Source organism: Somniosus microcephalus, chromosome 21, assembly GCF_052327205.1.
Source record: "Somniosus microcephalus isolate GS21.2 chromosome 21, FLI_Smic_1.0, whole genome shotgun sequence".
Classification (NCBI taxonomy): domain Eukaryota; kingdom Metazoa; phylum Chordata; class Chondrichthyes; order Squaliformes; family Somniosidae; genus Somniosus; species Somniosus microcephalus.
Genome location: NC_141007.1, coordinates 17,292,318 through 17,319,952, shown reverse-complemented (window position 1 = coordinate 17,319,952; position 27,635 = coordinate 17,292,318). Strand labels below are relative to the sequence as shown.

The 27,635-nt window shown below is 47.8% G+C and overlaps 1 protein-coding gene across 4 annotated transcripts in view; it reads left to right on the top strand.

The window, feature by feature from the left end:
- LOC147102621 (envoplakin-like) overlaps nt 1-27,635 on the top strand; it is a 92,923-nt gene that overhangs the window by 37,257 nt on the left and 28,031 nt on the right. For 2 of the 4 annotated variants that reach the window (XM_085963279.1, XM_085963281.1), the window contains exons 7-15: nt 441-602; nt 2,115-2,222; nt 5,836-5,931; nt 9,326-9,451; nt 10,430-10,576; nt 14,542-14,699; nt 23,197-23,321; nt 23,595-23,770; nt 25,069-25,247. In XM_085963279.1, coding sequence (XP_085819405.1) covers nt 441-602; nt 2,115-2,222; nt 5,836-5,931; nt 9,326-9,451; nt 10,430-10,576; nt 14,542-14,699; nt 23,197-23,321; nt 23,595-23,770; nt 25,069-25,247 — 1,277 coding nt within the window. The remainder of the gene's footprint in view (nt 1-440; nt 603-2,114; nt 2,223-5,835; nt 5,932-9,325; nt 9,452-10,429; nt 10,577-14,541; nt 14,700-23,196; nt 23,322-23,594; nt 23,771-25,068; nt 25,248-27,635) is intronic. The other 2 variants (XM_085963280.1, XM_085963282.1) reach the window with 2 other exon arrangements.

The following is a 27,635-nucleotide window of genomic DNA, read 5'->3' as shown; positions in this document are numbered from 1 at the left end:
CTTTCCATTTTTCTCCTCTCTCCTTTTAGCAGTTTTCGTGGAGCTGAAGAACAGTTCAGCTGACTTGCTGGGCTTGCCTGCTTGTCTCTGCTGCCAGCCTTTCTGCAGGCACTTTCCTCGGTGGATTTCGCTGTGCCACCGGCGAACTCAGGGTCTTTGCCACACGTGTACCTCTGTCTCCCTCTCTTCCCTGCACCCATGGCTGTCCCCTCTTGTGTCCCCCCCATCCAGTTTTGTCTGCTCCCTGCTCTGTCCTTGTCCCTCTCAACACACCTGCTAACCGAAAGACCTTCACCCCCATACACATTTATAAGTCTGTGTGTTGAAAACCTGTTCCTGCCATGATCAGCCAGTCCTCTATTCCAGTGTGATGCAGAGGCCTCTCTGTTCCTTTTGCGTCCTGTCGCTTTCTAGAAAGAGTTGCGTTTGTTTTTACTCAGGATTCCTCCAAGCTGAGAGGCCACCAGCTGGACAGTCTCTATGAGTACTTGCAGAGCAGCACCAAACAGCTGGTGTTCATGAACGACCAACAGGAGAAGATCCTGAAGCAGGATTGGAGCGACAGGATGACGCAGCCAGAGGAAGCTCGCAAGCAGTACGAGGTGCGTGGGGGCTCGAGGAAGCTCAGCCCTACAGATTACCATTGACCATATTAACGGAAAGCGTTTGGTTGACACTCCTATTTCAGCTAAGGGTTTTAAGTAGCTGAATGTTATTGATAAAATAGCGGAGATAGGAATGTTACATTAACGTTGACATAATAAAACTCACTACACACTTGGTTTGAGTATAAAGCAAGGCTTTAATCAACTGTTTTACAACATGGAGGTCTAGTTGTGTCCTTCACTAGTTCCCGTTAAGAATGTCCTGCGCAAGCTGGGCCCGTGCCCGAGTATTTATACTCTCCCTGGACAGCGCCCCCCCCGAAGGCCGCTCAGTATTATTTCATAAGTCTTTCTTTCATGAATGACTGATTCATGTCACACCCTCTGTAAACTTGAGCTCATCCAAACCTCGGCTGCCCGTGTCCTAACCCACGCCAAATCCCGTTCATCCATCACCCCGTACTCGCTGACCTACATTGGCTCCCGGTCAGGCAATGCCTCAATTAAAAAATTCTCATCCTTGTTTTCACGTCCCTCCATGGACTCGCCCCTCCCTAAGCTCCTGCAGCCATATAAGCCTCCTGAGAGATCTACGGTCCTCCAATTCTGGCCTCTTGTGCATCCCCGATTTTCTTTGCCCCACCATTGGTGGCCGTGCCTGCAGCTCCCTGGGCCCTGAGCTCTGGAATTCCCTCCCTAAACCTCTCTGCCTCTCTAACCCTCTCTCCTCCTTTACAGAATCACAGAAACCCCACAGTGCAGATAGAGGCCATTTCGGCCCATCGAGCCTGCACCGACACATATCCCACCCGATCCCCGTAACCCCACGTATTTAATCCCCCTAACACTAAGGGTCAATTTTTATCATAGCCAATCAACCTAACCCGCACATCTTTGGACTGTGGGAGGAAACCGGAGCACCCGGAGGAAACCCACGCAAACACGGGGAGAATGTGCAAACTCCACACAGACAGTCACCCGAGGCCGGATTCGATCCCGGGTCCCTGGCGCTGTGAGGCAACAGTGCTAACCACTATGCCACCGTGCTGCCCTCCTTAAAGCCTACCTCTTTGACCAAGCTTTTGAGCACCCGGCCTAATATCTCCTTCTTTGGCTCGGTGTCAAATTTGTCAGATGACAATTCTGCGAAGTGCCTTGGGACATTTTAAAGGCGCTATATAATTGCAAGTTGTTGTCATTATTCATATTATCAGGGTGATCAACAGATTGCCAGGAAGGCTAATCGAGGCTCACCTGTTTAAGAATGGATGCTGTAATGGGGAGGAGGTGGGGATGGTACTGTATTCTGAAAGGATGAGATCAGATGGACTAATGGATCTGCTTCGTTCAAATCTATCTTGTAATTTCCTACATCATGCCTGTTCGGACAGTGAAATGGGTCGAACACACAGGCCCAAATCTCTGCTGGGGCTTAATTCCCTCCATTTCCTCAATGTGTTGGACAAGATTTACAAGGAAAACATCATCTTCTGTTTCTTTTCTCTCCAGAGTTTTAAAGACAATGGGCTGCTGGCTGAGGAAACAACTGTTAATAGAATTCAGGACAATGGAGAGAGACTGATAAAGCTGAAGCACCCCGGCAGTCCTGCGATTGAGGTACAGATCAGTTACTGATCACATACTAGGGATTAACATATCAAATCAGACTAAAGGCAAACAAGATCAACTAAGTTGAACCATACCAAACTAATCAAACTGAATAATTATTGAACCAACCATACTGAACCAAATCAAACTGAACCATACCAAACCAATCAAACTGAATCATACCAAACCAACCAAACTGAACCATACCAAACTGAACCATACCAAACCAATCAAACTGAACCATACCAAACCAATCAAACTGAATCATACCAAACCAACCAAACTGAACCATACCAAACTGAACCATACCAAACCAATCAAACTGAACCATACCAAACCAACCAAACTGAACCATACCAAACCAACCAAACTGAACCATACCAAACTGAACCATACCAAACCAATCAAACTGAACCATACCAAACCAACCAAACTGAACCATACCAAACCAATCAAACTGAACCATACCAAACCAATCAAACTGAATCATACCAAACCAACCAAACTGAACCATACCAAACTGAACCATACCAAACCAATCAAACTGAACCATACCAAACCAACCAAACTGAACCATACCAAACCAATCAAACTGAACCATACCAAACCAAACTGAACCATACCAAACCAACCAAACTGAACCATACCAAACCAAACTGAACCATACCAAACCAACCAAACTGAACCATACCAAACAAATCAAACTGAACCATACCAAACTGAACCATACCAAACCAATCAAACTGAACCATACCAAACCAAACTGAACCATACCAAACCAACCAAACTGAACCATACCAAACCAATCAAACTGAACCATACCAAACCAACCAAACTGAACCATACCAAACCAAACTGAATCATACCAAACCAATCAAACTGAACCATACCAAACCAAACTGAATCATATCAAACTGAACCATACCAAACCAAACTGAACCATACCAAACCAATCAAACTGAACCATACCAAACCAATCAAACTGAACCATACCAAACCAAACTGAACCATACCAAACCAACCAAACTGAACCATACCAAACCAAACTGAATCATACCAAACCAATCAAACTGAACCATACCAAACCAAACTGAACCATACCAAACTGAACCATACCAAACCAATCAAACTGAACCATACCAAACCAACCAAACTGAACCATACCAAACCAAACTGAACCATACCAAACCAAACTGAATCATACCAAACCAATCAAACTGAACCATACCAAACCAAACTGAACCATACCAAACCAATCAAACTGAACCATACCAAACCAACCCATACCAAACCGAACTGAACCATTCCAAACCGAACTGACCCATTCCAAATTGAACTATACCAAACCAATACTGAACCATTCCAAACCAAACTGAGTTATAGCAAATCAAACTGAAAGTTACCAAACCAAAATTAAAGTGGACCCTATATCCAATAAAACAAAAGCAAACCAAAGTGAACTGCATCAAATCAACCAGACCAAAGACAAATCAAACCAGTCAAGTTGAACCAACTGAGCCAAAACTAAACAACCCAAATCAAGCAGTTTGATGGAAAGTACCGTACAGTTTGTATAATGGGTGCTGTGGGGGACAGACATTATTCAGCTTAAAGAGGTCCAAAATTTTCAGAATCTAGATCAGCCAGTTCCCAGCTCTTGATGTATGACAGGACTGTAGCGACAAAGTGATTCTGGAGTTTCTAACACCAGGTTTAAAAGTAAAGAGCAAGACCAGCTATGGGCCGATGAAGAAGACTCTGAACATTCACCCGCGAGCTGGTTGTAGTCAGTCAGTGCGCTGTCTTAGGATTGTTTTTCCTGATTGAACCATCCAGTTCTGGATTTGTTTTTACAGTAAGATTTTTGCCAGAGAGTTCTTCCCCCTTTAATTTGGCTGGTGTTTTTACCCCTTCCAGGGAATGCATGACTGTGGGAAGGGGGAGGGGAGGGTTGATTGTGCATGAAGTTGCCCCATGGCTGGTTGGGACAAGCTGGATGGACACTTGGGCCTAGAAATTCAGTATAGCCACGTTTGGGGCGCTACAGCCGGGCGTTTGCTAAATTTAGCGCCCTGCGCAACTTAGCGCCACCTTCGCCGTTATTCAGTTGCATCGCCCCAAGAGGTTGCTGCTGCACTACAGCAGGCGATGCACGACTATCATAAGGCGCTAAGCCGGCGTGCCGAGGCGCTAACACCGAGGGCGGGCGCAGCGCAGGTGCGGCGAGTTTCTGAATGAAGGCAGACACGCTGGCGCCGGTCAGCTCTTAAAGGGGGAGGGTCGACTTGTTTGGCTGCCATGCCCTGCACACTGCAGCCCTGAAGCAAGGCCTGACCATTGCTGGTTCATCAGTTCTACACCCTGGACCATGGTGAAGCCCGCTATTCTTCCAAATCCCATTGCACGCTCTTGCTGCTTGTCCAGGGTCATGGGGAAGGAGATGTACTGACGTCTCCTTCTGAAAAGGGCATTGGTCACCTGGCGGATGCAGCAATGTACCGCGAACTGGGAGATGTTGGCAATGTCCCCAGTAGCGGATTGGAAGGAGCCGGTGGCATAGAAGTTGAGAGCCACCGTCACCTTCACTGCCACCGACAGAGACGTCCTGCTCCTCCGCTGTGGCTGCAGATCTCTGCGAAGCAGGTGGCAGATCTCAGTGACCACCTCCCTTCTCAATCGCAGTCTCTGAACACACTGCTCCTCAGACATGTTCAGATATGAGAACTGCTGGCGGTATACCCTGGGTGGGTAAGGCCTCCTGTGCCGACGCCTGTTGGCCCTTCTCCATCTGGCCATGACTGGCACTCTCTCACGGTGTCTCTGATCCCTTTGAATGCAATGCAGAAAGCCAACGTTTCCACCCATCGCAGCCCCCATTATATGTGGTGACTCAAGGCTATGGCACTGAAAGTTAAATCCAACTGCAAAGCTCTGGCCTGAAGCCAGAAGTACCTGTGCGAGCGCTGAGTCAAAGCAGAAAGCTCTCTGCCTTTGTCTCTCTCCAAATATCCATCTCTCACACAGAAGGATTGGCACAAAATGGCTGCCACTTATAATGCAAGAGGAGTCCCCTTTAAATAGCGCCCCGCAGCGACTGGGAACCGTTCCCCTCTACCAGTCGCTGGGGGCGCCAGGCGCACAGAAGGGCGGTGCCACTGAAGTTCCGGTTCGGGGCGCACCAAGGGCGTTGCACCAAGAAATGATGTCATGATCTGCACGTGCAGCTGAGCGGGCGCTGCGGTTTAGCGCCGCAGCTAAATCTTGAGTGAAGTTCGCGAGAGGTGCAGATCGCGCCGCGCCCGAGCGCTAGCCGCTTAGCGCCCCACTTCTCCTCCTCCTAAGGCGCTAGCGGCTGGCGCTAACAACTGAATTTCTCGGCCTTGGTCTTTTCATGTCCTTTTTCATCTGTTCATGTCTGGCCTTGTTCTTTACTGACAAAGTTCAAAATGCTCCGAAGAAGAAGAGACATGACATTTTGAGCTTTTTTAAGTAACGATTGGAATTTATAGCAATGGCATCTTCAGATCCGAACCCTTCTCCTTTTCTTACATTCGCCTCCTAAGCTCCTATCCCACAATTCAATCGCAGGGAGATCTTAACATGTGCAGGAACTCTCTTTCAGGCCCACAAGGATGCGGTGAAGAATGAATGGCAGCAGCTTCTGAATCTCTGCATCTGCCAGGAGGCACACCTGAAGAATGTGGAGGTTTACAGAAAGGTAATGGGTGGCACCAGGCAAGTCCCAGGCTCAACCCCTGGCCCTGTGCTGAATGAACTAATCTTATAAAGGAGCAAGCAGTGTGTTCTGGGCTACAATTGGAGAAAAATCAACGGCCTCTGTTGGAAAGTGTGCGTTCGTGGGCATGAAGTGGGAACAGGATCCAGCTTCGCTGTGATGCTCCCCATGGTTAAACTCAGCACCTTATACTGGCTATTTGGATGTATTACCGGAGGGTGCCTGGTATCCGAGGGACCATACAGCAACAAGAATCAGTACTTTCAGGGGAGGGGGCATAACATTGTGGGGTGGCGATGGGGTAGAACCATGTGAATAGAAAATAACCTTTTTAGCTTTATGCAGGTGAGGCGGTGACACATTGATAAACCAATGTACATCGTTGAGTGGTAGAGCAAATATTCTAACTCGCAGGTACTCCCAGGTGATGAGTTTAGTAATCTCTGCTTGAAACCAAGGAGGGACTCTGGGCAGAAGCTAGACGCCTTCCCACAAGGAGAGTTAAAGGAGCCATCCTGGTACCACTGTTGCTGTAAAAGTGTCATCGATAAGACAATCTAGGAAACTTATGGGAAATGGGGATGTTGGGGTGGAATGAGGCACGCAAAAAAAGAGAGAGAAGAAACTCAATTTTAAAGAGGGGACACTGCGTTCATTCTGGGCCCCGCACCTCAGGAAGGGTAGATTGTCCTCGGAGGGGGAGCAGCGCAGATTCACCAGAATGATACCGGGGATAAAAGGGTTAAATTAGTATGACAGGTTGCACAGACTAGGCTTGTATTCCCTTGAGTTTAGAAGATTAAGGGGCGATTAGATCGAGGTGTTTCAAATGTTAAAAGGATTCGATAGGGTAGTTACAGAGAAAGGGGACTCAAGAACGAGGCAACATAATCATAAAATTAGAGCCAGGCCATTCAGGGCTGAAATCAGGAAGCACTTTATCGCACAAAGGGTGGTGGAAATCTGGAACTCTCCCCCCCAAAGGACTGTGAATGCTGGGGGTCAATTGGAGCTTTCAAGACTGAGGCCGATAGATTTTTGTTGGGTCAGGGTATCGAGGGAGATGGAGCAAAGGCGGGTAAATGGAGTTGAGGAACAGATCAGCCGTGAGCTCACTGACTGGCGGAAAAGGCTCAAGGGGCTGAATGGCCTCCTCCTGTTCCTATGCTCCTAACTAAAAAGAGATGAATAATTGGTGACTGCAGAAGAGACTCGCTGAAATGATGTTCTTTTTATAGTGTAAATTATATAAGATCACTTTTTAGAAACACTTCCGTCCGTTCAATGGATTCTTGTGGATGTAAAGTGGCAGAAAAACCAAGAGCCTCACCAACACCAGTGACACAAACAGGATCGGGGAAAGCACATTCCAACAGTGTGGGCGTGTGACTATTATTTTATACCACACTCTTGCTTACTTAACCTGACGCTGCAGTCTTCCAGTAACCTGTTTTTGATTGATTTGCTCAGTGTACTGCAACCTCCCAGGTGCATGGTGGGGGGAGATTTCCAGGTGCTCAGCTGCTCGATGTGCCAACACATTTCCGCAGTCTCCAAAAAGGAGAACCAACTGTCTCCCCCACCTCCTCCCCATCACACACACACACCCCTTACAGTATGAGCATCCAGGCAGGCAAGCACTTATTACAGGAAACTCTTTGGTATCCGGGACCGGCGTGTTGCCGGTTGATCAAAAATTCTGATGACGGAGAGGGTTATCTACCGAGGCTATTTTTAACAAAGAAAAATTAAAAAAATCAAGAAATGTGCAGTATACAGTAATTGGGTACTCACCTACAGAATGTTGTGTTAAATGGATGGTGGAAGATGCTTGATTAAGTACAGTACTGCCAGTTGAGGGTAATGCAATGCAATGACTACCAGCAGTGTGGGAGACACACAGTACCCCTGTAAAATGGCGGATCAGAAGAGACTACCAGCAGCGCGGGAGAGTCAGACTCCTGTTACAGGGGTATTGAGGTGTTCTAACTTCCGACAGCGCCAAGAAGCCGAGTAGTGGCAGTTTGGAGAACTACAGGAGACTCGGACTCGGACTCAGCAACATTGCCGGTTATTGAGGTGTTGTTTTTGGAGTGAGAATTTTGCCGGTTAACAGAGAATTCCGGATATTTAGGTGCCGTTTAAACAAGAGTTTCCTGTAACAAGGTGGGGAGAAAGCACTCAGCCTTCCAGGGGAAAGAATTCAGAAAGGAGGCTCGTGCACCCTGATGATCAGATGTGTTGTGTCCTCTCATGAGTCACTAGCTTCAAAGAGCTGCCTTTTCTCTCCCCCTCTCGCGTTACTCCCTTCCCCTGGTATTGCGCACCCATGATTTCATTAATTACTAAACACAATTGTAGATGAGGGCTCTTGGCTGGCTGAAGATGACACACCATGCCCAACCACAAAGACTCTTATACAACAGGGAGTAACCCAATATCTAAATTACCTTAAGAGTGGGTGGAAACACAAAGTTTTACTGTTACTCCCTCTTAAGGAAGTGCTGTTTCATTGTATCATGACACACTGGTTTGGCGAGGTGTATGTTAGGTTACTTATTGTTTTCTAATTACCCATCTCCCCTGTGCTCGCTGACCTACATTGGCTCCCGGTCCAGCAACGCCTCAATTTAAACATTCTCGTCCTTTGTTCAAATCTCTCCATGGCCTCCCTATCTCTGTAACCTCCACCAGCCCCACAATCCTCTGCAATCTCTGCGCTCCCCCAATTCTGGCCTCTTGTGCATTCCCGATTTTAATCGCTCCACCATGGGCGGCCGTGCCTTCAGCTGCCGAGGTCCTAAGCTCTGGAATTCCCTGCCTAAACCTCTCTACCTCTCTCTCCTCCTTTTAAGACGCTCCTTAAAACCGACCTCTTAGACCAAGCTTTTGGTCATCTGTCCTAATGGAGTCAGTTTTAACCCTGGAGACAATCGGGCGGGTGGTCAGTTAAAAACATCTTGTACTCGCCCCGACACCTGCCTACCTGAAACTCACTTAGGGTTAAAATCAACCCCAGTATCTCCTCATGTGGCTTGTTGTAATATTATGTTTGATAATCGATCCCATGAAGCGCTTTGGGACGTTTTATTACATTAAAGGCGCTATATAAATGCAAATTGTTGTTGTTATTGTTGAGATGGATAGATTTTTGGATATTAAGGGAATCAAGGGATATGGGGATAGTGCAGGAAAGTGGAGTTGAGGTGGATGATCAGCCATGATCTCATTGAATGGCGGAGCAGGCTCGAGGGGCCGTGTGGCCGACTTCTGCTCCTAATTCTTATGTTCTTATAAACCTGTTGACCTCTGAAATTATTTCTCTCTCTCTCTCTCTCTCTCTCCCCCTTGGTTTTTATTTTCTCTCCCTCCCCAGTTCCAGTACGATGCAGACACCCTCGGTCAGTCCATCAAAAAGCACAATGTGGAGCTGGACAACAAGTTCTCAAAGTACAACAAGGACAACCCCCGGGTCGTGTCTGATCTGCTTCACCAGCTTGAGGTGAGTGTTACCATGTGGAATTCCAATGGATCAAACCAATTCCTATTCGATCCCACTGTACTGGAATTAATATCACTTACTATCATATAATACCCTGATGGACCAAATCGTATAAAGAATAAACAACAGGGGCTGCCAACTCTCCAGGATTGTCCCACAGTCTCCAGGGATTAACGATTATCTCTTGGACACTGCTGCAAGCAATCCAGGAGAAATATCACAGCATTAACAAAATTGTGTGCTTTATTTATTTGCTTTGAAAACTCTTTTGTATTACTTATAAAATATCGGAGGTGGAAAATAAGGCTGTTTGGCCAGGCAGGGCTGTTGGAGACGCGAGGTCCTGTGATGAAACTGCCAGTAATACGTCCAACCAGGTTTGATTGGATCCCCAGATCCCACTGCCCTGTTTGACTGGATCCCCAGATCCCACTGTCCTGTTTGACTGGATCCCCAGATCCCACTGTCCTGTTTGACAGGATCCCCAGATCCCACCGTCCTGTTTGACAGGATCCCCAGATCCCACTGTCCTGTTTGACTGGATCCCCAGATCCAACTGTCCTGTTTGACTGGATCCCCAGATCCCACTGTCCTGTTTGACTGGATCCCCAGATCCCACTGTCCTGTTTGACTGGATTCTCAGATCCCACTGTCCTGTTTGACTGGATCCCCAGATCTCACTCCCCTGTTTGATGGGCTCCCCAGATCCCATTCTCATGTTTGACCAGATCCCCAGATCCTATACACCCGTTTGACTGGATTCCCAGATCCCACTCTCCTGTTTGACCGGATCCCCAGATCCCACTGTCTGGTTTGACTGCATTCCCAGATCCCACTGTCCTGTTTGACTGGATCCCCAGATCCCACTGTCCTGTTTGACTGGATCCCCAGATCCCACTGTCCTGTTTGACTGGATTCCCAGGTCCCACTGTACTATTGGATTCGAGCCTCTTATTCCCACTTTTTTCTCTCTCACAGGACGATGAAAAGAATATCATCCAAATGGACAAAGAGATGAATGATTTGAAGAGGCGAAGCCATCAGATTGCCCAGCTGAAATCCAGGCGTACCCCCGTCTCCAAACCCATCCCAGTGGATGCGCTGTGTGACTGGGACGATGGACAGGTGAGGAAGAGAAGGACAACAAACTAGCAATGAATTTCCTTTAAATTTGATTATCTGCCAAATCTGAAATCGAAACAGTTAAAGATATCCTCAGAGCTATCCCAGCCTAGGGTAGGGAATGGGAACTGGAGGAGGCCATTCAGCCCCTCGTGCCTGTTCCGCCATTCAATTAGATTATGGCTAATCTGTATCTTAACTCCATTTACCTGCCTTGATTCCATATCCCTTAATTCCCGTGTCAAACAAAAATCGATCAATCTCAGTTTTGACATTTTCAATTGACCCCCAGCCTCAACAGTTTTTTGGGGGAGAGAGTTCCAGATTTCCACCACCCTTTGTGTGAAGAATTGCTTCCTGACATCACCCCTGAACGGCCTGGCTCTAATTTTAAGGTTATGCCCCCTTGTTCTGGACTCTCCCCACCAGAGGAAATAGTTTCTCTCTATCCACCCGATCAAATCCTTTAATTATCTTAACCACCTCAATTAGATGACCCCTTAGTCTTTTATACTCAAGGGAATACAAGCCGAGTCTATGCAACCTGTCCTCATAATTTAAAATAAAAACAGAAAATGCTGGAGATACTCAGCAGGTCAGGCAGCATCTGTGAAGAGAGAAACAGTCAACGTTTCCGGTCGATGACCTTTCGTCAGAACTGGAAAAAAGCAGGAAATGGAACAGATTTTTAAGCAAGTGTAGGGGCTGGGAAAGGGGGGAGGGGATGAAAGAACAAAAGGGAAGGCCTGTGATAGGATAGAAGGCAGGAGAGGTTAAGAGACATTAAGAGATATTCAAGGCAAAAGGAGATGGTAATGGGACAGGTTAAGAAACAAATTGGCTCTAGATGAAGTGTGAATTGCGCTGGCAGAATGAAAGACAGCTGCCATGTGGGAGAGAAGAAAAGACACAAACAAAAGGTGTGGATAAAAAATATATATGTGATAGGGGCTGAGGTTATGGTCTGAAATTGTTGAACTCTATGTTGAGTCCAGAAGGCTGTAACGTGCCTAATCGAAAGATGAGGTCCTCATAATTTAACCCTTTTAGACTCTGGTAGGTGGCACAGGTCTATCTGATGCCACTTCGATTGCTCCACTTGTACGGTCACAGTGCGCACATGATTGGCACGGGGGAAGAGTAGTGCCCAGCAGTAATCACCTGCTCCTGAACTGTCACGTCTGTGTTGAGAAATCAAGTTGAACGTGTAAGGCCCATGGTACAAGGTAGAAAAGAGTCGGGTGGAGGATGAGGTAAATCAGGAAGTAGTGACTGAGAAGGTGGTTGAGACTTTCAGTATCCAGGATTAAAATCACTGCTCGATTCGATTGCTTACTGGTGACGCCTGTTTATTTTTTATTCATTCTCGGGATGTGGGCGTCACTGGCAAGGCCGGCATTTATTGCCCATCCCTAGTTGCCCTGAGAAGGTGGTGGTGGGCCTTCTTCCTGATACGACTGAGTGGCTTGCGAGGCCACTTTTGAGGGCAGTTAAGAGTCAACTGCGCTGGTGTAGGACTGGAGTCACATATAGGCCAGACCGGGTAAGGATGGCAGGCTTCCTTCCCTAAGGGTTTTTTTTGCAGTAAAACCGACCGCTTCATGACCACTTTTACTGAACACTTTTTTTTACTTTCCAGATTTTCTTTAACTGAATTCAAATTCCCAAACAGCTATGGTGGGATTTAGAATTCATGTTCTCTGTATTACTAATCCAGTAACAAAACCAGTACACTATTTTACCTGCAGTGCCTGTACCTGACCTCAGATAGAACAATAAGATCTGTGGACAATGACCTTCTCACTTATATAGATACAGGCATCGATGGATGGGGTGGGAATTCTGCAGGAGTTCTCCCGATCTCCCACCGTAACTTAGGCGGAGGATTGGCATAAACCCCAGGAAAACTGTGTAAGCAGCTATTTATGCCATTTCTCCCGGGTTTCTCAGGACAACCCCTACAGGAATTCAACCCCATAGAATTTAAACCACACTCTAAATACACACACCAGATTATAAATCCGACCTTCACCAAACAACCACTGTAAACAATTGATTTAAGCTAAATATATTTGCATTTGTTACTTTTTTTTTACTTCAGGTATTTCTCTTGGGCTCGGTTTTAGACGACTCCAGTAAGCGGTCCCTCAATCTCTATGAACTGGAGTGCGCCATTGCCTGTCCAATATCTAGATAATTTGTAGCACACCCAGGGATCGGACAGAAAACCCTCTTCACTGTATCTCGGCTCACTCGATGTATCACATGCCCCTGCCATGAACTCCATTCTCTAGCCACTAATTCCAACCCCCTCCCTGGCCATTGTCTCAGGCTGAACCAGACTGTTCACAACCTCGACATCCTATTTGACCCTGAGCTTCCGACTCCATATCCTCTCCATCACCAAGGCCGTCTACTTCCACCACCATAACATCGCCCGTCTCCGCCCCTGCCTCAGCCCATCTTCTGCTGAAACCCTCACCCATTCTTTTGTTATCACTAGACTCAACTCTTTCAATGCTCTCCTAGCTAGCCTCTTATCTTCCACCCTCCATTAACTTAACTCATCCAAACTCACACCAAGTCCCGTTCAACCAACACCCCGATTTGAAAATTCTCGTCCTTGTGTTCAAATCCCTCCATGGCCTCGCAACCCCCACCCCCACTCCCACCCCATCCTTCTCTGTAACCTCCTCCAGCCCTACAACCCTCCGAGTACTATGTGCACCTCCAATTCTGGCATCTTGTGCATTCCAGATTTCCTTCACCCCACCATTGGAGCTCTGGAGTTCCCTCCCTAAACCTCTCCGCCTCTCTCTCCTCCTTTAAGACCCTCCTTAAAACCTACCACTTTTGGCCAATCTTTTGGTCATCTGCCCTAATATCGCCTCCTTTGGCTCGTTGTCACTTTTGGTCTGATGACACTGCTGTGAAGCACCTTGGGACCTTGTGCTACATTAAAGGAGTTATAAAGTTGTTGTAATGTAGGCAAAATACAGCTAGAAACTCTCAGCTCATCTAATCACCTTCACGGTAAAGAATCATACCTCGCTCTGAGGACCCCGAGGCACCTTGCCAAGCAGACAGTGCAGACCAGGCTGGCTAGTTGTCCTGCGATATCAAAAGCTGACATAGAAACATAGAAGATAGGAGCAGGAGTAGGCCATTCGGCCCTCGAGCCTGCTCCGCCATTCAATGAAATCATGGCTGATCATCCAAATTCAGTACCCTGTCCCTGCCTTCTCCCCATATCCCTTGATCCCTTCAACCTTAAGAAATATATCTAACTCCTTCTTGAATATATTTAATGAATTGGCCCCAACTGCCTTCTGTGGTAGAGAATTCCACAGGTTCACCACTCTCTGGGTGAAGAAATTCCTCCTAATTTCTGTCCTAAATGGCTTACTCCTTATCTTTAGACTGTGACCCCTGGTTCTGGACTCCCCCGCCATCGGGAACATTCTTCCTGCATCTAGTCCTGTTAGAATTTTATAAGTTTCAATGAGATCCCCTCTCATTCTTCTAAACTCCAGCGAGTACAAGCCCAATCGACCCAATCTCTCCTCATACGTCATTCCTGCCATCCCAGGTATCAGTCTGGTGAATCTTCGCTGCACTCCCTCCATGGCAAGAACATCCTTCCTCAGATAAGGCGACCAAAACTGCACACAATACTCAAGGTGTGGTCTCACCAAGGCCCTGTACAACTGCAGCAAGACATCCTTGCTCCTGTACTCGAACCCTCTTGCTACGAAGGCCAACATACCATTTGCCTTCTTAACCGCCTGCTGCACCTGCATGCTTACCTTCAGCGACTGGTGCACAAGGACACCCAGGTCTCGTTGCACTTCCCCTTCTCCCAATCTATTGCCATTCAGATAATAATCTGCCTTCCTGTTTTTGCCACCAAAGTGGATAACCTCGCATTTATTCACAGTGACCTGAGGAGAATGTTTCTTTGTCCTTAGCAGAATGAAATAAGCCGTGGCGAAAAGCTGATGCTCCAGAACAACGCTGACCCTGAGGGCTGGGTGCTGGTGAACAGCACGAAAGAGACCAAGCAGGTCCCTGGGGTTTGCTTCAACATCCCTCCGACTGACCCAGAGGCCGTCGCTCGCTCAAACAGGTCAGCCAACTTTCATTTCCCCCACTGTTCTCCGGTACCTCGCCTCGGTGGCCATCCTTCGTGTGCAAGCCTCAACAGTGATTGTTTGTAGGCTATTTGACGGGGGTTGGGGGGGGGGGAATCGTGTTCTCGCCTGATTCTGCTCCCAGTGTCCACACACTCACACGTGCTTTCCAGCAATGGGCAGTGATCAGGTGTGGGGTAGCTAGACGCCCCCCTCCCCATCATAGAATCATAGAAAGTTACAGCACGGAAGGAGGCCATTTCGGCCCATCGTGTCCGCGCCAGCCAACAAAGAGCGATCCAGCCTAATCCCACTTCCCAGCTCTTGGTCCGTAGCCCTGCAGGTTAGAGCATCCCAAGTGCACATCCAAGTACTTTGTAAATGTGGTTAGGGTTCCTGCCTCTACCACCCTTTCAGGCAGTGAGTTCCAGACCCCACAACCCTCTGGGTGAAGACATTTCCCCTCAAATCCCCTCTAAACCTTCCCCCAATTACTTCAAATCTGTGCCCCCTGGTTTTTGACCCCTCTGCTAAGGGAAATAGGTCCTTTCTATCCACTTTATCTGTACCCCTCATAATTGTATACACCTCAATAAGGTCTCCCCTCAGCCTCCTCTGTTCCAAGGAAAACAGACCCAGCCTATCCAGTCTCTCCTCAGAGCTAAGATTCTCTACTCCCGGCAACATCCTTGTAAATCTCCTCTGTACCCTCTCTAGTGCAATCACATCTTTCCTGTAATGTGGTGACCAGAACTGCACGCAGTACGCTAGCTGAGGCCTAACTAGTGTTTGATACAGTATCCCAAGGCACTGAAGCGAATTGCCTTCCTGCTAATGCCACTCCGGCTGAGATCAACTCACTCAGCACGTCCTGGATGTGGAAACGCAGGACCTTCGAATGGAATGGTACGAATGGATCGATTTTGCACCGCCGCCTGAACATCACTTCCGAACTGTTGTCGGGGTCCCTCGTGTCTTACAGGGCTCGACAGGGTAGATGCAGGGAGGATGTTTCCCCTGGCTGGAGAGTCTAGAACCAAGGGGTCATACTCTCAGAATAAGGGGTCGGCCATTTAGGACTGAGGACTGAGATGAGGGGAAATTTCTTCACTCAGAGGGTGGTGAATCTTTGGAATTCTCTACCCCAGAGGGCTGTGGAGGCTCCGTCGATTAATATATTCAAGACAGAGATCAATAGATTTTTGAATATTAAGCGAATCAAGGGATATGGGGATAGCGCAGGAAAGTAGAGATGAGGTAGCAGATCAGCCATGATCTTATTGAATGGCGGAGCAGACTCGAGGGGCCTGCTCCTAATTCTTATGCTCTTATGTCAGGGACACACGGCCCTAGGTTACTCTGTCAATGATTCAGCTTAACAATGCCAATTGGGTATAACAAGGCTTTATTAGAACACGTAGCAGAATCAATCGTATACACCTTGTTCAAACAACAATTAACATATTCAAGGTGGGTGTCATGAATCACTTCATGAGTTATTTCTTCATGAATGATGAAACACTGGGCGGCCAGCTGGTGGCACTGTCCAAGGAATATAAATACTCGGGCGTGGGCCAAGCTTGCTCAGGATGTTTCTGGAACCAGGAACTAGTGATGTAACTAGAATCTCATGGTTGTGAAACAGTTGATCAAAGCCTTGTTTTATACTCAAACCAAGTGCTCAGTAGTCTTTTTACATCAATTGGTATTACCCGAGCTTCTGGACAACAGTGCCTTGTGGAAGGCCTTGCCCAAAAATCTGCTGTGCTTTGTTCTGTTCGTGCTCTTGCACTTTCCTTATGTCTCGGTGGTGCATGAATATTATCAGCCCAAACTCATTGGCTCCACCCAGTTGTCAAAGCATGCAATTGATAAGTCGCTAACAGTTGACAAAGTTAAATCGTTCGAAGGCCATCTAACAGTTAACGAGGTTATCCAACAGAACCTCCGCCAACCGTGCTGGTCAGGCACTTTCACTTCGCACCCCAGCCATTCCGTGACCTCACTCAGTGAGATTGCCAAGTTGTGTCAAATTGAGCCCGGATTCCAGGCAGGTATTCATCGGGAATTTCCCTGTGGATTGTCCATCGGTGGAAGGCCAGCGAAATCCCCGTTACATGCCGCCTTCGGGTTTTCTGTCAAACTTACGGCGGCTAATGAGAGGAATCCTCAGATACAGAGAAAAGCTCCCTCTACACTGACCCATCAAACACTCCCAGGGCAGGTACAGCACGGGCTAGATACAGAGTAAAGCTCCCTCTACACTGTCCCATCAAACACTCCCAGGGCAGGTACAGCAAGGGTTAGATACAGAGTAAAGCTCCCTCTACACTGTCCCATCAAACTCTCCCAGGGCAGGTGCAGAATGGGTTAGATACAGAGTAAAGCTCCCTCTACACTGTCCCATCAAACACTCCCAGGGCAGGTACAGCACAGGATAGGTACAGAGTAAAGCTCCCTCTACAATGTCCCATCAAACACTCCCAGGGCAGGTACAGCATGGGTTAGATACAGAGTAAAGCTCCCTCTACACTGTCCCATCAAACACTCCCAGGGCAGGTACAGCACGGGTCAGATACAGATTAAAGCTCCCTCTACACTGTCCCATCAAACTCTCCCAGGGCATGTGCAGCATAGGTTAGATACAGGGTAAAGCTCCCTCTAAACTGTCCCATCAAACTCTCCCAGAGCAGGTACAGCACGGGTTAGATACAGAATAAAGCTCCCTCTACGCTGTCCCATCAAACACTCCCAGGGCAGGTACAGCACGGGTTAGATACAGAGTAAAGCTCCCTCTACACTGTCCCATCAAACACTCCCAGGGCAGGTACAGCACGGGTTAGATACAGAGTAAAGCTTCCTCTACACTGTCACATCAAACACTCCCAGGGCAGGCACAGCACGGGTTAGATACAGCGTAAAGCTCACTCTACACAGTCCCGTTAAACACTCCCAGGGCAACTACAGCACGGGTTAGATACAGAGTAAAGCTCCCTCTACACTGTCCCATCAGTCACTCCCAGGGCAAGTACAGCACGGGTTAGATACAGAGTAAAGCTCCCTCTACACAGTCCCGTCAAACATTCCAGGGCAGGTACAGCGTGGGTTAGATACAGAGTAAAGCTCCCTCTACACTGCCCCATCAAACACCCCCACAGCAGGTACAGCATAGATAAGACACAGAGTAATGCTCCCTCTACACTCTCCCATCAAACACTCCCAGGGCAGGTACAGGCATGGGTTAGATACAGAGTAAAGCTCCCTCTACACAGTCCGTCAAACACTCCCAGGGCAGGTACAGAGCGGGTTAGATACACAGTAAAGCTCCCTCTACACTGCCCCATCAAACCCACCCAGGGCAGGTACAGGCATGGGTTAGATACAGAGTAAAGCTCCCTCTACACTCTCCCATCAAACACTCCCAGGGCAGGTACAGGCATGGGTTAGATACAGAGTAAAGCTCCCTCTACACAGTCCGTCAAACACTCCCAGGGCAGGTACAGAGCGGGTTAGATACACAGTAAAGCTCCCTCTACACTGCCCCATCAAACCCACCCAGGGCAGGTACAGGCATGGGTTAGATACAGAGTAAAGCTCCCTCTACACTCTCCCATCAAACACTCCCAGCGCAGGTACAGCACGGGTTAGATACAGAGTAAAACTCTTTCTACACTCATCCATCAAACACTCCTAAGATGTTTTATAAGTATATTAAGGGCAAGAGGATAACCAGGGAAAGGGTAGGGCCCATTAGGGACCAAAGTGGCAATCTGTGTGTAGAGCCAGATGATGTAGGCGGGGTTTTAAATGAATTTTTTGCATCTGTGTTCACTATGGAGAGAGACGATGCAGACATAGAAATCGGGCAAGGGGACTTTGACATACTTGAACATATTAGCATCAAGAGGGAGGAGGTGCTAGCGGTTTTAGCAGGCCAAAAAGTGGATAAATCCCCAGGCCCGGACGAGATGTATCCCAGGCTGCTGTGGGAGGCAAAGGAGGAGATTGCAGGGGCTCTGACACAAATTTTCAGAACCTCTCTGGCCACAGGGGATGTACCAGAGGACTGGAGAACAGCTAATGTAGTACCATTATACAAGAAGGGTAGCAGGGATAAACCAGGGAATTACAGGCCAGTGAGCCTAACATCTGTGGTAGGGAAATTATTGGAACAAATTCTGAGGGACAAAATTAGTCTCCACTTGGAGAGGCAAGGATTAATCGGGGATAGTCAGTATGGCTTTGTCAAGGGTAAATCATGTCTGACAAATCTGATTGAATTTTTCGAGGGGGTGACTAGGGGGGTGGATGAGGGAAATGCTGTGGATGTGGTTTACATGGACTTCAGTAAAGCTTTTGACAAAGTCCCGCATAGGAGACTGGTCAAGAAGGTAAGAGCCCATGGGATCCAGGGTGCCTTGGCGCGTTGGATCCTAAACTGGCTGAGTGGCAGGAGGCAGAGGGTGATGGTCGAAGGATGCTTTTGTGACTGGAAGCCTGTGTCCAGTGGGGTACCTCAGGGATCGGTGCTGGGTCCCTTGTTGTTTGTGATCTACATAAATGATTTGGATGAGAATGTAAAAGGTATGATCAGTAAGTTCGCAGATGACACGAAAATTGGTGGGGTGGTAAATTGCGAGGAGGAAAGCCTCAGGCTACAGGACGATATAAACGGGTTGGTCAGATGGGCGAAAAAGTGGCAAATGGAATTTAACCCTGAAAAGTGCGAGGTGATGCATTTTGGACGGACAAATAAGGCAAGGGAATACACAATGAGTGGTAGGACCCTAGGAAGTACAGAGGGTCAGAGGGACCTTGGTGTACATGTGCATAGATCTCTGAAGGCAGCGGGACAGGTAGATAAGGTGGTTAAAAAGGCATATGGGATACTTGCCTTCATTAGCAGAGGCATAGAATATAAGAGCAGGAAGGTTATGATGGAGCTGTACAGAACGCTGGTGAGGCCACAGCTGGAGTACTGTGTGCAGTTCTGGTCGCCTCACTATAGGAAGGATGTGATTGCTTTGGAGAGGGTGCAGAGAAGATTCACCAGGATGTTACCTGGGATGGAGCGCCTCAGCTATGAAGAAAGACTAAACAGGCTGGGGTTGTTTTCCTTGGAGCAAAGAAGGCTGAGGGGGGACCTGACTGAGGTGTACAAAATGATGAGGGGCATAGATAGGGTAGATAAAGAGGAACTTTTCCCCTTCGTAGGGGGGTCAATAACAAGGGGGCATAGATTCAGGGTAAGGGGCAGGAGATTTAGAGGGGATTTGAGGAGGAACTTTTTCACCCAGAGGGTGGTTGGAATCTGGAACTCACTGCCTGAAAGGGTGGTAGAGGCAGAAACCCTCACAGCATTCAAGAAGCATTTGGATGAGCACTTGAAATGCCATTGCATACAAGGCTATGGACCAAATGCTGGAAAATGGGATTAGACTGGACAGGGATGGATGGGCGGCGCAGACACGATGGGCCGAAGGGCCTCTTTCTGTGCTGTAAAACTCTATGACTCCCAGGGCAGGTACAGCACGGGTTCGATACAGAGTAAAGCTCTCTCTACACTGCCCCATTAAACACTCCCAGGGCAGGTACAGCATGGGTTAGATGCAGAGTAAAACTCCCTCTACACTCTCCCATCAAACACTTCCAGGGCAGGTACAGCATGGGTTAGATACAGAGTAAAGTTCCCTCTACACTGCCCCAGCAAACACCCCCAGGGCAGGTACAGCACGGGTTAGATACAGAGTAAAACTCCTTCTACACTGTCCCATCAAACACTCCCAGGGCAGGTACAGCACGGGTTAGATACAGAGTAAAACTCCTTCTACACTGTCCCATCAAACACTCCCAGGGCAGGTACAGCACGGGTTAGATACAGAGTAAAGCTCCCTCTACACTGTCCCATCAAACTCTCCCAGAGCAGGTACAGCATGGTTAGATACAGAGTAAAGCTCCCTCTACACTGTCCCATCAAACACTCCCAGGGCAGGTACAGCACGGATTAGATACAGAGTAAAACTCCCTCTACACTGTCCCATCAAACACTCCCAGGGCAGGTACAGCACGGGTTAGATACGGAGTAAAGCTCACTCTACACTCTCCCATCAAACACTCCCAGGGCAGTTACAGCATGGGTTAGATACAGAGTAAAGCTCCCTCTACACTGTCCCATCAAAAACTTCCAGGGCAGGTACAGCACGGGTTAGATACAGAGTAATGCACCCTCTATACTGTCCCATCAAACACTCCCAGGGCAGGGACAACACAGGTTAGATACAGAGTAAAGCTCACTCTACACTGTCCCATCCAACATTCCCAGAGCAGGTACAGCACGGGTTATATACAGAGTAAAGCTCCCTCTGTACTGTCCCATCAAACACTCCCAGAGCAGGTACAGCACAGGTTAGATACAGAGTAAAGTTCCCTCTACACTGTCCCATTAAACACTCCCAGGGCAGGTACAGCACGGGTTAGATACAGCGTAAAGCTCACTCTACACATTCCCGTTAAAATCTCCCAGGGCAACTACAGCACGGGTTAGATACAGAGTAAAGCTCCCTCTACACAGTCCCGTCAAACACTCCCAGGGCAGGTACAGAGCGGGTTAGATACAGAGTAAAGCTCCCTCTATACTGTCCCATCAAAAACTCCCAGGGCAGGTACAGCATGGGTTAGATACAGAGTAATGCACCCTCTACACTGTCCCATCAGACACTTCCAGGGCAGGTACAGCACAGGTTAGATACAGAGTAAAGCTCCCTCTACACTGTCCCATCAAACACTCCCAGGGCAGGTACAGCACGGGTTAGATACAGATTAAAGCTCCCTCTACACTGTCCCATGAAACACTCCCAGGGCAGGTACAGCACGGGTTCGATACAGAGTAAATCTCTCTCTACACTGCCCCATTAAACACTCCCAGGGCAGGTACAGCACGGGTTAGATACAGAGTAAAGCTCCCTCTACACTGTCCCATCAAACACTCCCAGGGCAGGTACAGCACGGGTTAGATACAGAGTAAAGCTCCCTCTACACTGTCCCATCAAACACTCCCAGGGCAGGTACAGCACAGGATAGGTACAGAGTAAAGCTCCCTCTACAATGTCCCATCAAACACTCCCAGGGCAGGTACAGCATGGGTTAGATACAGAGTAAAGCTCCCTCTACACTGTCCCATCAAACACTCCCAGGGCAGGTACAGCACGGGTCAGATACAGATTAAAGCTCCCTCTACACTGTCCCATCAAACACTCCCAGGGCAGGTACAGCACGGGTTTGATACAGAGTAAATCTCTCTCTACACTGCCCCATTAAACACTCCCAGGGCAGGTACAGCATGGGTTAGATGCAGAGTAAAGCTCCCTCTACACTCTCCCATCAAACACCCCCAGGGCAGGTACAGCACGGGTTAGATACAGAGTAAAACTCCTTCTACACTGTCCCATCAAACACTCCCAGGGCAGGTACAGCACGGGTTAGATACAGAGTAAAGCTCCCTCTACACTGTCCCATCAAACGCTCCCAGAGCAGGTACAGCATGGGTTAGATACAGAGTAAAGCTCCCTCTACACTGTCCCATCAAACACTCCCAGGGCAGGTACAGCACGGATTAGATACAGAGTAAAACTCCCTCTACACTGTCCCATCAAACACTCCCAGGGCAGGTACAGCACGGGTTAGATACAGCGTAAAGCTCACTCTATACATTCCCGTTAAAATCTCCCAGGGCAACTACAGCACGGGTTAGATACAGAGTAAAGCTCCCTCTACACAGTCCCGTCAAACACTCCCAGCGCAGGTACAGCATGGGTTAGATACAGAGTAACGCTCCCTCTACACTGTCCCATCAAACACTCCCAGGGCAGGTACAGCACGGGTTCGATACAGAGTAAAGCTCTCTCTACACTGCCCCATTAAACACTCCCAGGGCAGGTACAGCATGGGTTAGATACAGAATAAAGCTCTCTCTACACTGACCCCATCAAACACCCCCAGGGTAGGTCCCGCATAGATTAGTTACAGAGTATAGCTCCCTCTACACTCTCCCATCAAACACTCCCAGGGCAGGTACAGCATGGGTTAGGTACAGAGTAAAGCTCCCTCTACACTGTCCCATCAAACACTCCCAGGGCAGGTACAGCACGGGTTAGATACAGAGTAAAGCTCCCTCTACACTGTCCCATCAAACACTCCCAGGGCAGGTACAAGCACTGGTTAGATACAGAGTAAAGCTCCCTCTACACTGTCCCATCAAACACTCCCAGGGCAGGTACAGCACGGGTTAGATACAGAGTAAAGCTCCCTCTACACTCTCCCATCAAACACTTCCAGGGCAGGTGCAGCATGGGTTAGATACAGAGTAAAGCTCCCTCTACACTCTCCCATCAAACACCCACTGAAGTGAACGTGTCGCACTGAATCCACTCCGCTCCCAACTGAGTTTTTTCATTCCAGCCAATGGTTCTGTCAGCGTGTGATATTTGTTTTTAGGTTGGCGAATGATTTAGGTGATTTGAAGAGGAAACGATCAGACACAGAGAACAAGCTGAAAAACCGTTACAACGCGTTGAAGCAATCCAAAGAGGCCAGCCCGCTGAACCAGTCTGCAGCACCAGGTGAGGGAAAAGCACCAATGGCGCACTAAACCTCTTCGGCACCCATTACCCATTCAACAGAGTGTCTTTAAAGTGACAGACCCGGCCACCAATCTACAGGCCAGTGTTGTGGTTATCAGTGCCCTTGTGCTGATGCAAATCAGACACAGGTGAACCCTTGTGGGTCTACTTTACCCCCAGAGTTGACCTGACCCCATCCAATCCCGCTGACCTATTTTGCTACCAGCCACCCTCCCTTCTGCAATGCCTGACTTGTCGCTTGTCTCCTCGCAGTTACCAGCTTTGGCTCGGGAATGGACGATCCCCAGAGCAAAGACCTCCTGTCTAAACTCAACAAGATCAACAACGACCTGGGAGAGTCCGAGAAGCAGATAATGACCCAACTGCATGCACCAGTCAACCGAAGTGCTCCCACTCAGGACATTGCCAACCGTCTCAAGGAGCAGGAGGTAGGACTGGCTCGTCACTGCTCATGTAAATTATGTTCCTGCAAGGATTATACATCCCTAGAAGGCCGAAAGGTGGAAATGGTTCGAAAATGTTAAAAAGTCTTCTTGTGATTGCAGGGAAAGGGTTCAGTGACAGTCATTCTAGGGCTACAGTACTGGGCTCCCGTGCAGAACAGTCTTATTTTAGGGGTACAGCACTGGCTCCAGGGCAGGGCAGTGTGGTTAATCTAGGGTTTCAGTTTAGGGGTGCAACATTGGACTATGTTTAGAGTAGCATGTATATTCCTGCAGTGTCTGGGTCTTGCTTAGGTATGGTGTGGCAAGAAAGCAACAGAAGCACTCTGGAGGTATGGTGTCCATCCTGTGGGGGACCCATGTTTGGATTGAATGGAGAGTGAGATAATGGCCCAGAAATTCGGGTCTCCACGGGTGAGTACGCACGCGGTACTCACCCGTAGGCCCAATGGAAGTGTCGGTTTCGTGCATGCACTGCGCCTGCACGGGAAACCGGCACTTCCGTTCCCCTGAACGAAGGGGTTAAGAGGTCGAACGCGTGCGCAGGAGAGGCTGCACGTGCGCATCGAACTTAGGTTTTTTTCCCAGGTTTTCCCGGGAGGGTAAGTCTCCAGAAGTTACACATATAAAAAGCAATCGTAAGGCCTGCTTTTTACAAGGTAAGTGGTGAACTAATTAAAATTAAAACATTTTTTCCACAGGTTTATTATTTTTAAATACTTTAAAGCAAGGTAAGTTTATTTTTAGCCCCGTTAGAAAATAAAATTATTTTTTTCAAAAATTTAAATTATTGTTTAAAATAGTTATTTCATGTAATTTATAGTTTATTTAAAAAATGTGATTTAAAAAACAAAATTTATTTGAAGATTTAGTGATGTTTTGGGGCCCGTAGTATTTATAAGTTTTGACAGCACTTCCTGTCAGACTTATGAATGGGCATTCCCTGCTCCGATTGGCTCCCCATGGCCCACGTGATCCCAGGGGACGCATCGAACTAACTGCGCCCCTGGGATACGCAAGCACTGCGCGCCGGCAGTTGGAGCAGGCCCAGGATCGGAATACCACGGGGGCCCACAGCTCAACGGCCGGCACGCTAGGTAAGTGCAGGTCGGGGGCTTGCACTCGCGGGAAGCCCCCGACCCAAATTTCTGGGCCAATCTGTTTCAGTCAGATCAGTTCCCTTTACGGGTTACATGTGAAGATTCGTTCAGTCTGCAGTAATGATGAGGGACTTGCATCGAAACATTTCCCGCTGTGAACTCACCCCCTGACTCTAATCGCAGAGTGTAAACAAGCGCTTGCAGAAGATTGGAACAGAGAAGGACGCCGTACAGCGAGAGTGCGAATCACACCTTTTGAAGAAACCCACAGGCCCCTCTGCATCGCAGCTTCCAACTAAACTGACCGATGTGAAGAATAAACACAAAGCCGTCACCTTGCTGGCCAACCAGTACCAGAACAAGTGAGTACACAGTGCCTGCCTCCGTCGTTTCTCCCTCCCTCCCACCAGTTTTCCGACCCTCTTTTCCCGTAGATGTGATTGCACAGGTGCTGCCTGCCCTCTTGGACCAACGGCTGTTCTTCATGTCTAAACCTAGAGTGCGTGCTGGCAGCCTTTTTGAACCCTGGAGAAGCTGGGGTTGTTCTCCTTACAGGTTAAGGAGAGATTTAATAGAGGTGTTACATAGAAACATAGAAGATAGGAGCAGGAGTAGTCCATTCGGCCCCTGCCTTCTCCCCATATCCCTTGATCCCCTTAGCCTTAAGAAATATATCTAACTCCTTCTTGAATATATTTAATGAACTGGCCTCCACCGCCCTCTGTGGCAGAGAATTCCACAGGTTCACCACTCTCTGGGTGAAGAAATTCCTCCTCATTTCAGTCCTAAATGGCTTACCCCTTATCCTTAGACTATGACCCCTGGTTCTGGACACCACGGCCATCGGAAATAATGAATGGCCTGTACGTGTTCAAAATCATGAAGGGTTTTGATAGAATAAATAAGAAGATACTGTTTCCACTGGCAGAAGGGTTGGTAACCAGAGGATACAGGTTTAAGATAATTGGCATAAGAGCCAATGGTTGATGAGGAGAATTTTTCTTATGCAGCGAGTTATGATCTGGAATGTGCTTCCTGAAAGGGCGGTGGAAGCAGGTTCAATAGTAACTTTCAAAAGGAAATCGGATATATACTTGAAAAGGAAAAGTTAGCAGGGATGTGGGGAAACAACGGGTTGAGTGGGGAGTAACAGAATCGCTCTTTCAAAGGGCTGGCACAGGCACAATGGGCCGAATGACCTTCTTCTGTGCTGCATTATTCTATGATAACCCAGGACTGAACCTGGGACCTTCAAGTTCTGATTGGCAAAGAAAGATGATATTTTAGTTGCAAAGTATGATGAGGGGCAACTTATTCATATAAATATCTCCTGAAAAAAATGTTATTGGAGCCAAGCATGGGTAGCTAAATTGGTAGCATGAGTAAGGAAGCATCTGAAACATAAACAGCAGAGAAAGAAGAGAGTCAGGCGAAAAGAGAGAGTCATGGTGTAATTACATAAATATAAGGCATAATTTGCTGTAGGAATGAATCTAACGGCATCTGCTCGGGATAAATATTGGCCAGGACACCAGGGATAGCTCCCCTGCTCTTCTTCAAAATAGTGTCATGAGCTCTTTTATGTCCACCTGAGAGGGTAGACAGGGTCTCAGTTTAAAGTCTCATCTGAAATATGGCTCCTCTGACAGTGCAGCACTCCCTCAGCATAGATTTTTGTGCTCAAGTGGTTGTGAATCCACAACCTTCTAGAGTTGAGAGGCAAGTGTGCAACCCACTGAGCCACAGCTAACACCATTTAGGTTTGTAACATTTTTTTCTGGCAAGTTGCTGAATGCGTGAGCTGATAATGTCACAGCGAGGGAAACCGGGCATCTCGGGGACCTGAGTGAACAGGGCAAGCAACTGTGTATCTCCTTAACCAATCAGATTGAAGGATTGTGAAATTAAAAGCGCAAGGACTAAGAAGGAAGTGTAAATTAGTGAGTGAATTCAATGTCACATCAGGTACATAAAGAGAGGTAAAGAAAGGGAAAGAAAGATTGGCTTAAAAGAGACAGAAAGGAAAAGTAAAAAAATCTTTTAATTTATAAATTAAAATTTTTTTAAATCTCCAACAACAATTCACAACCTGAAGAAATGAGACTCCACACTTGTAAAAGCTAATTTTCAGTGCCAGAGAGGTTGACTGATAGTAATTAACAATTATCACATCGTTAAAAGGGTACTTACGCTTGTAATGATAAGACTTAACTTTCTAAAGGTTTTAGATCTTATCTACTGCACACATGCAGCAACATCATGACATTCAACACATGTCAATGGTGAGGCAGACAAAAAGATGGCACTTTCGTACAGTTAACGGCGGAGCCCCGCAACTCGGATTTCCTGTTTAACCTTGCATCTGCCCCTCGCCTGAAATTGTTGTACCATTTGCGCATAAATAACGGCGAGCGCCATTAGCCTCACTGTTATTTTGACAGCAAATTCTGGGCCATTATCCTTACCTTAGATTAATACATTGTGTAAACCAACCTGTAATGGAAACGTGGAGTAGAACTTGAATGGGATGATTGATAGGGGTGACATCCCGACTTTGTGCTCCCCTCAAGGGGCAGCTCTGGAGTGACTGTCGGGCTGGTTTGAAGTCACACCCTGACCGCTTGCAGTGGAGTGCCTGTGGGTCATAGAAACATAGAAGATAGGAGCAAGAGTAGGCCATTCGGCCCCTCGAGCCTGCTCCGCCATTTAATGAGATCATGGCTGATCATCCAAATTCAGTACCCTGTCCC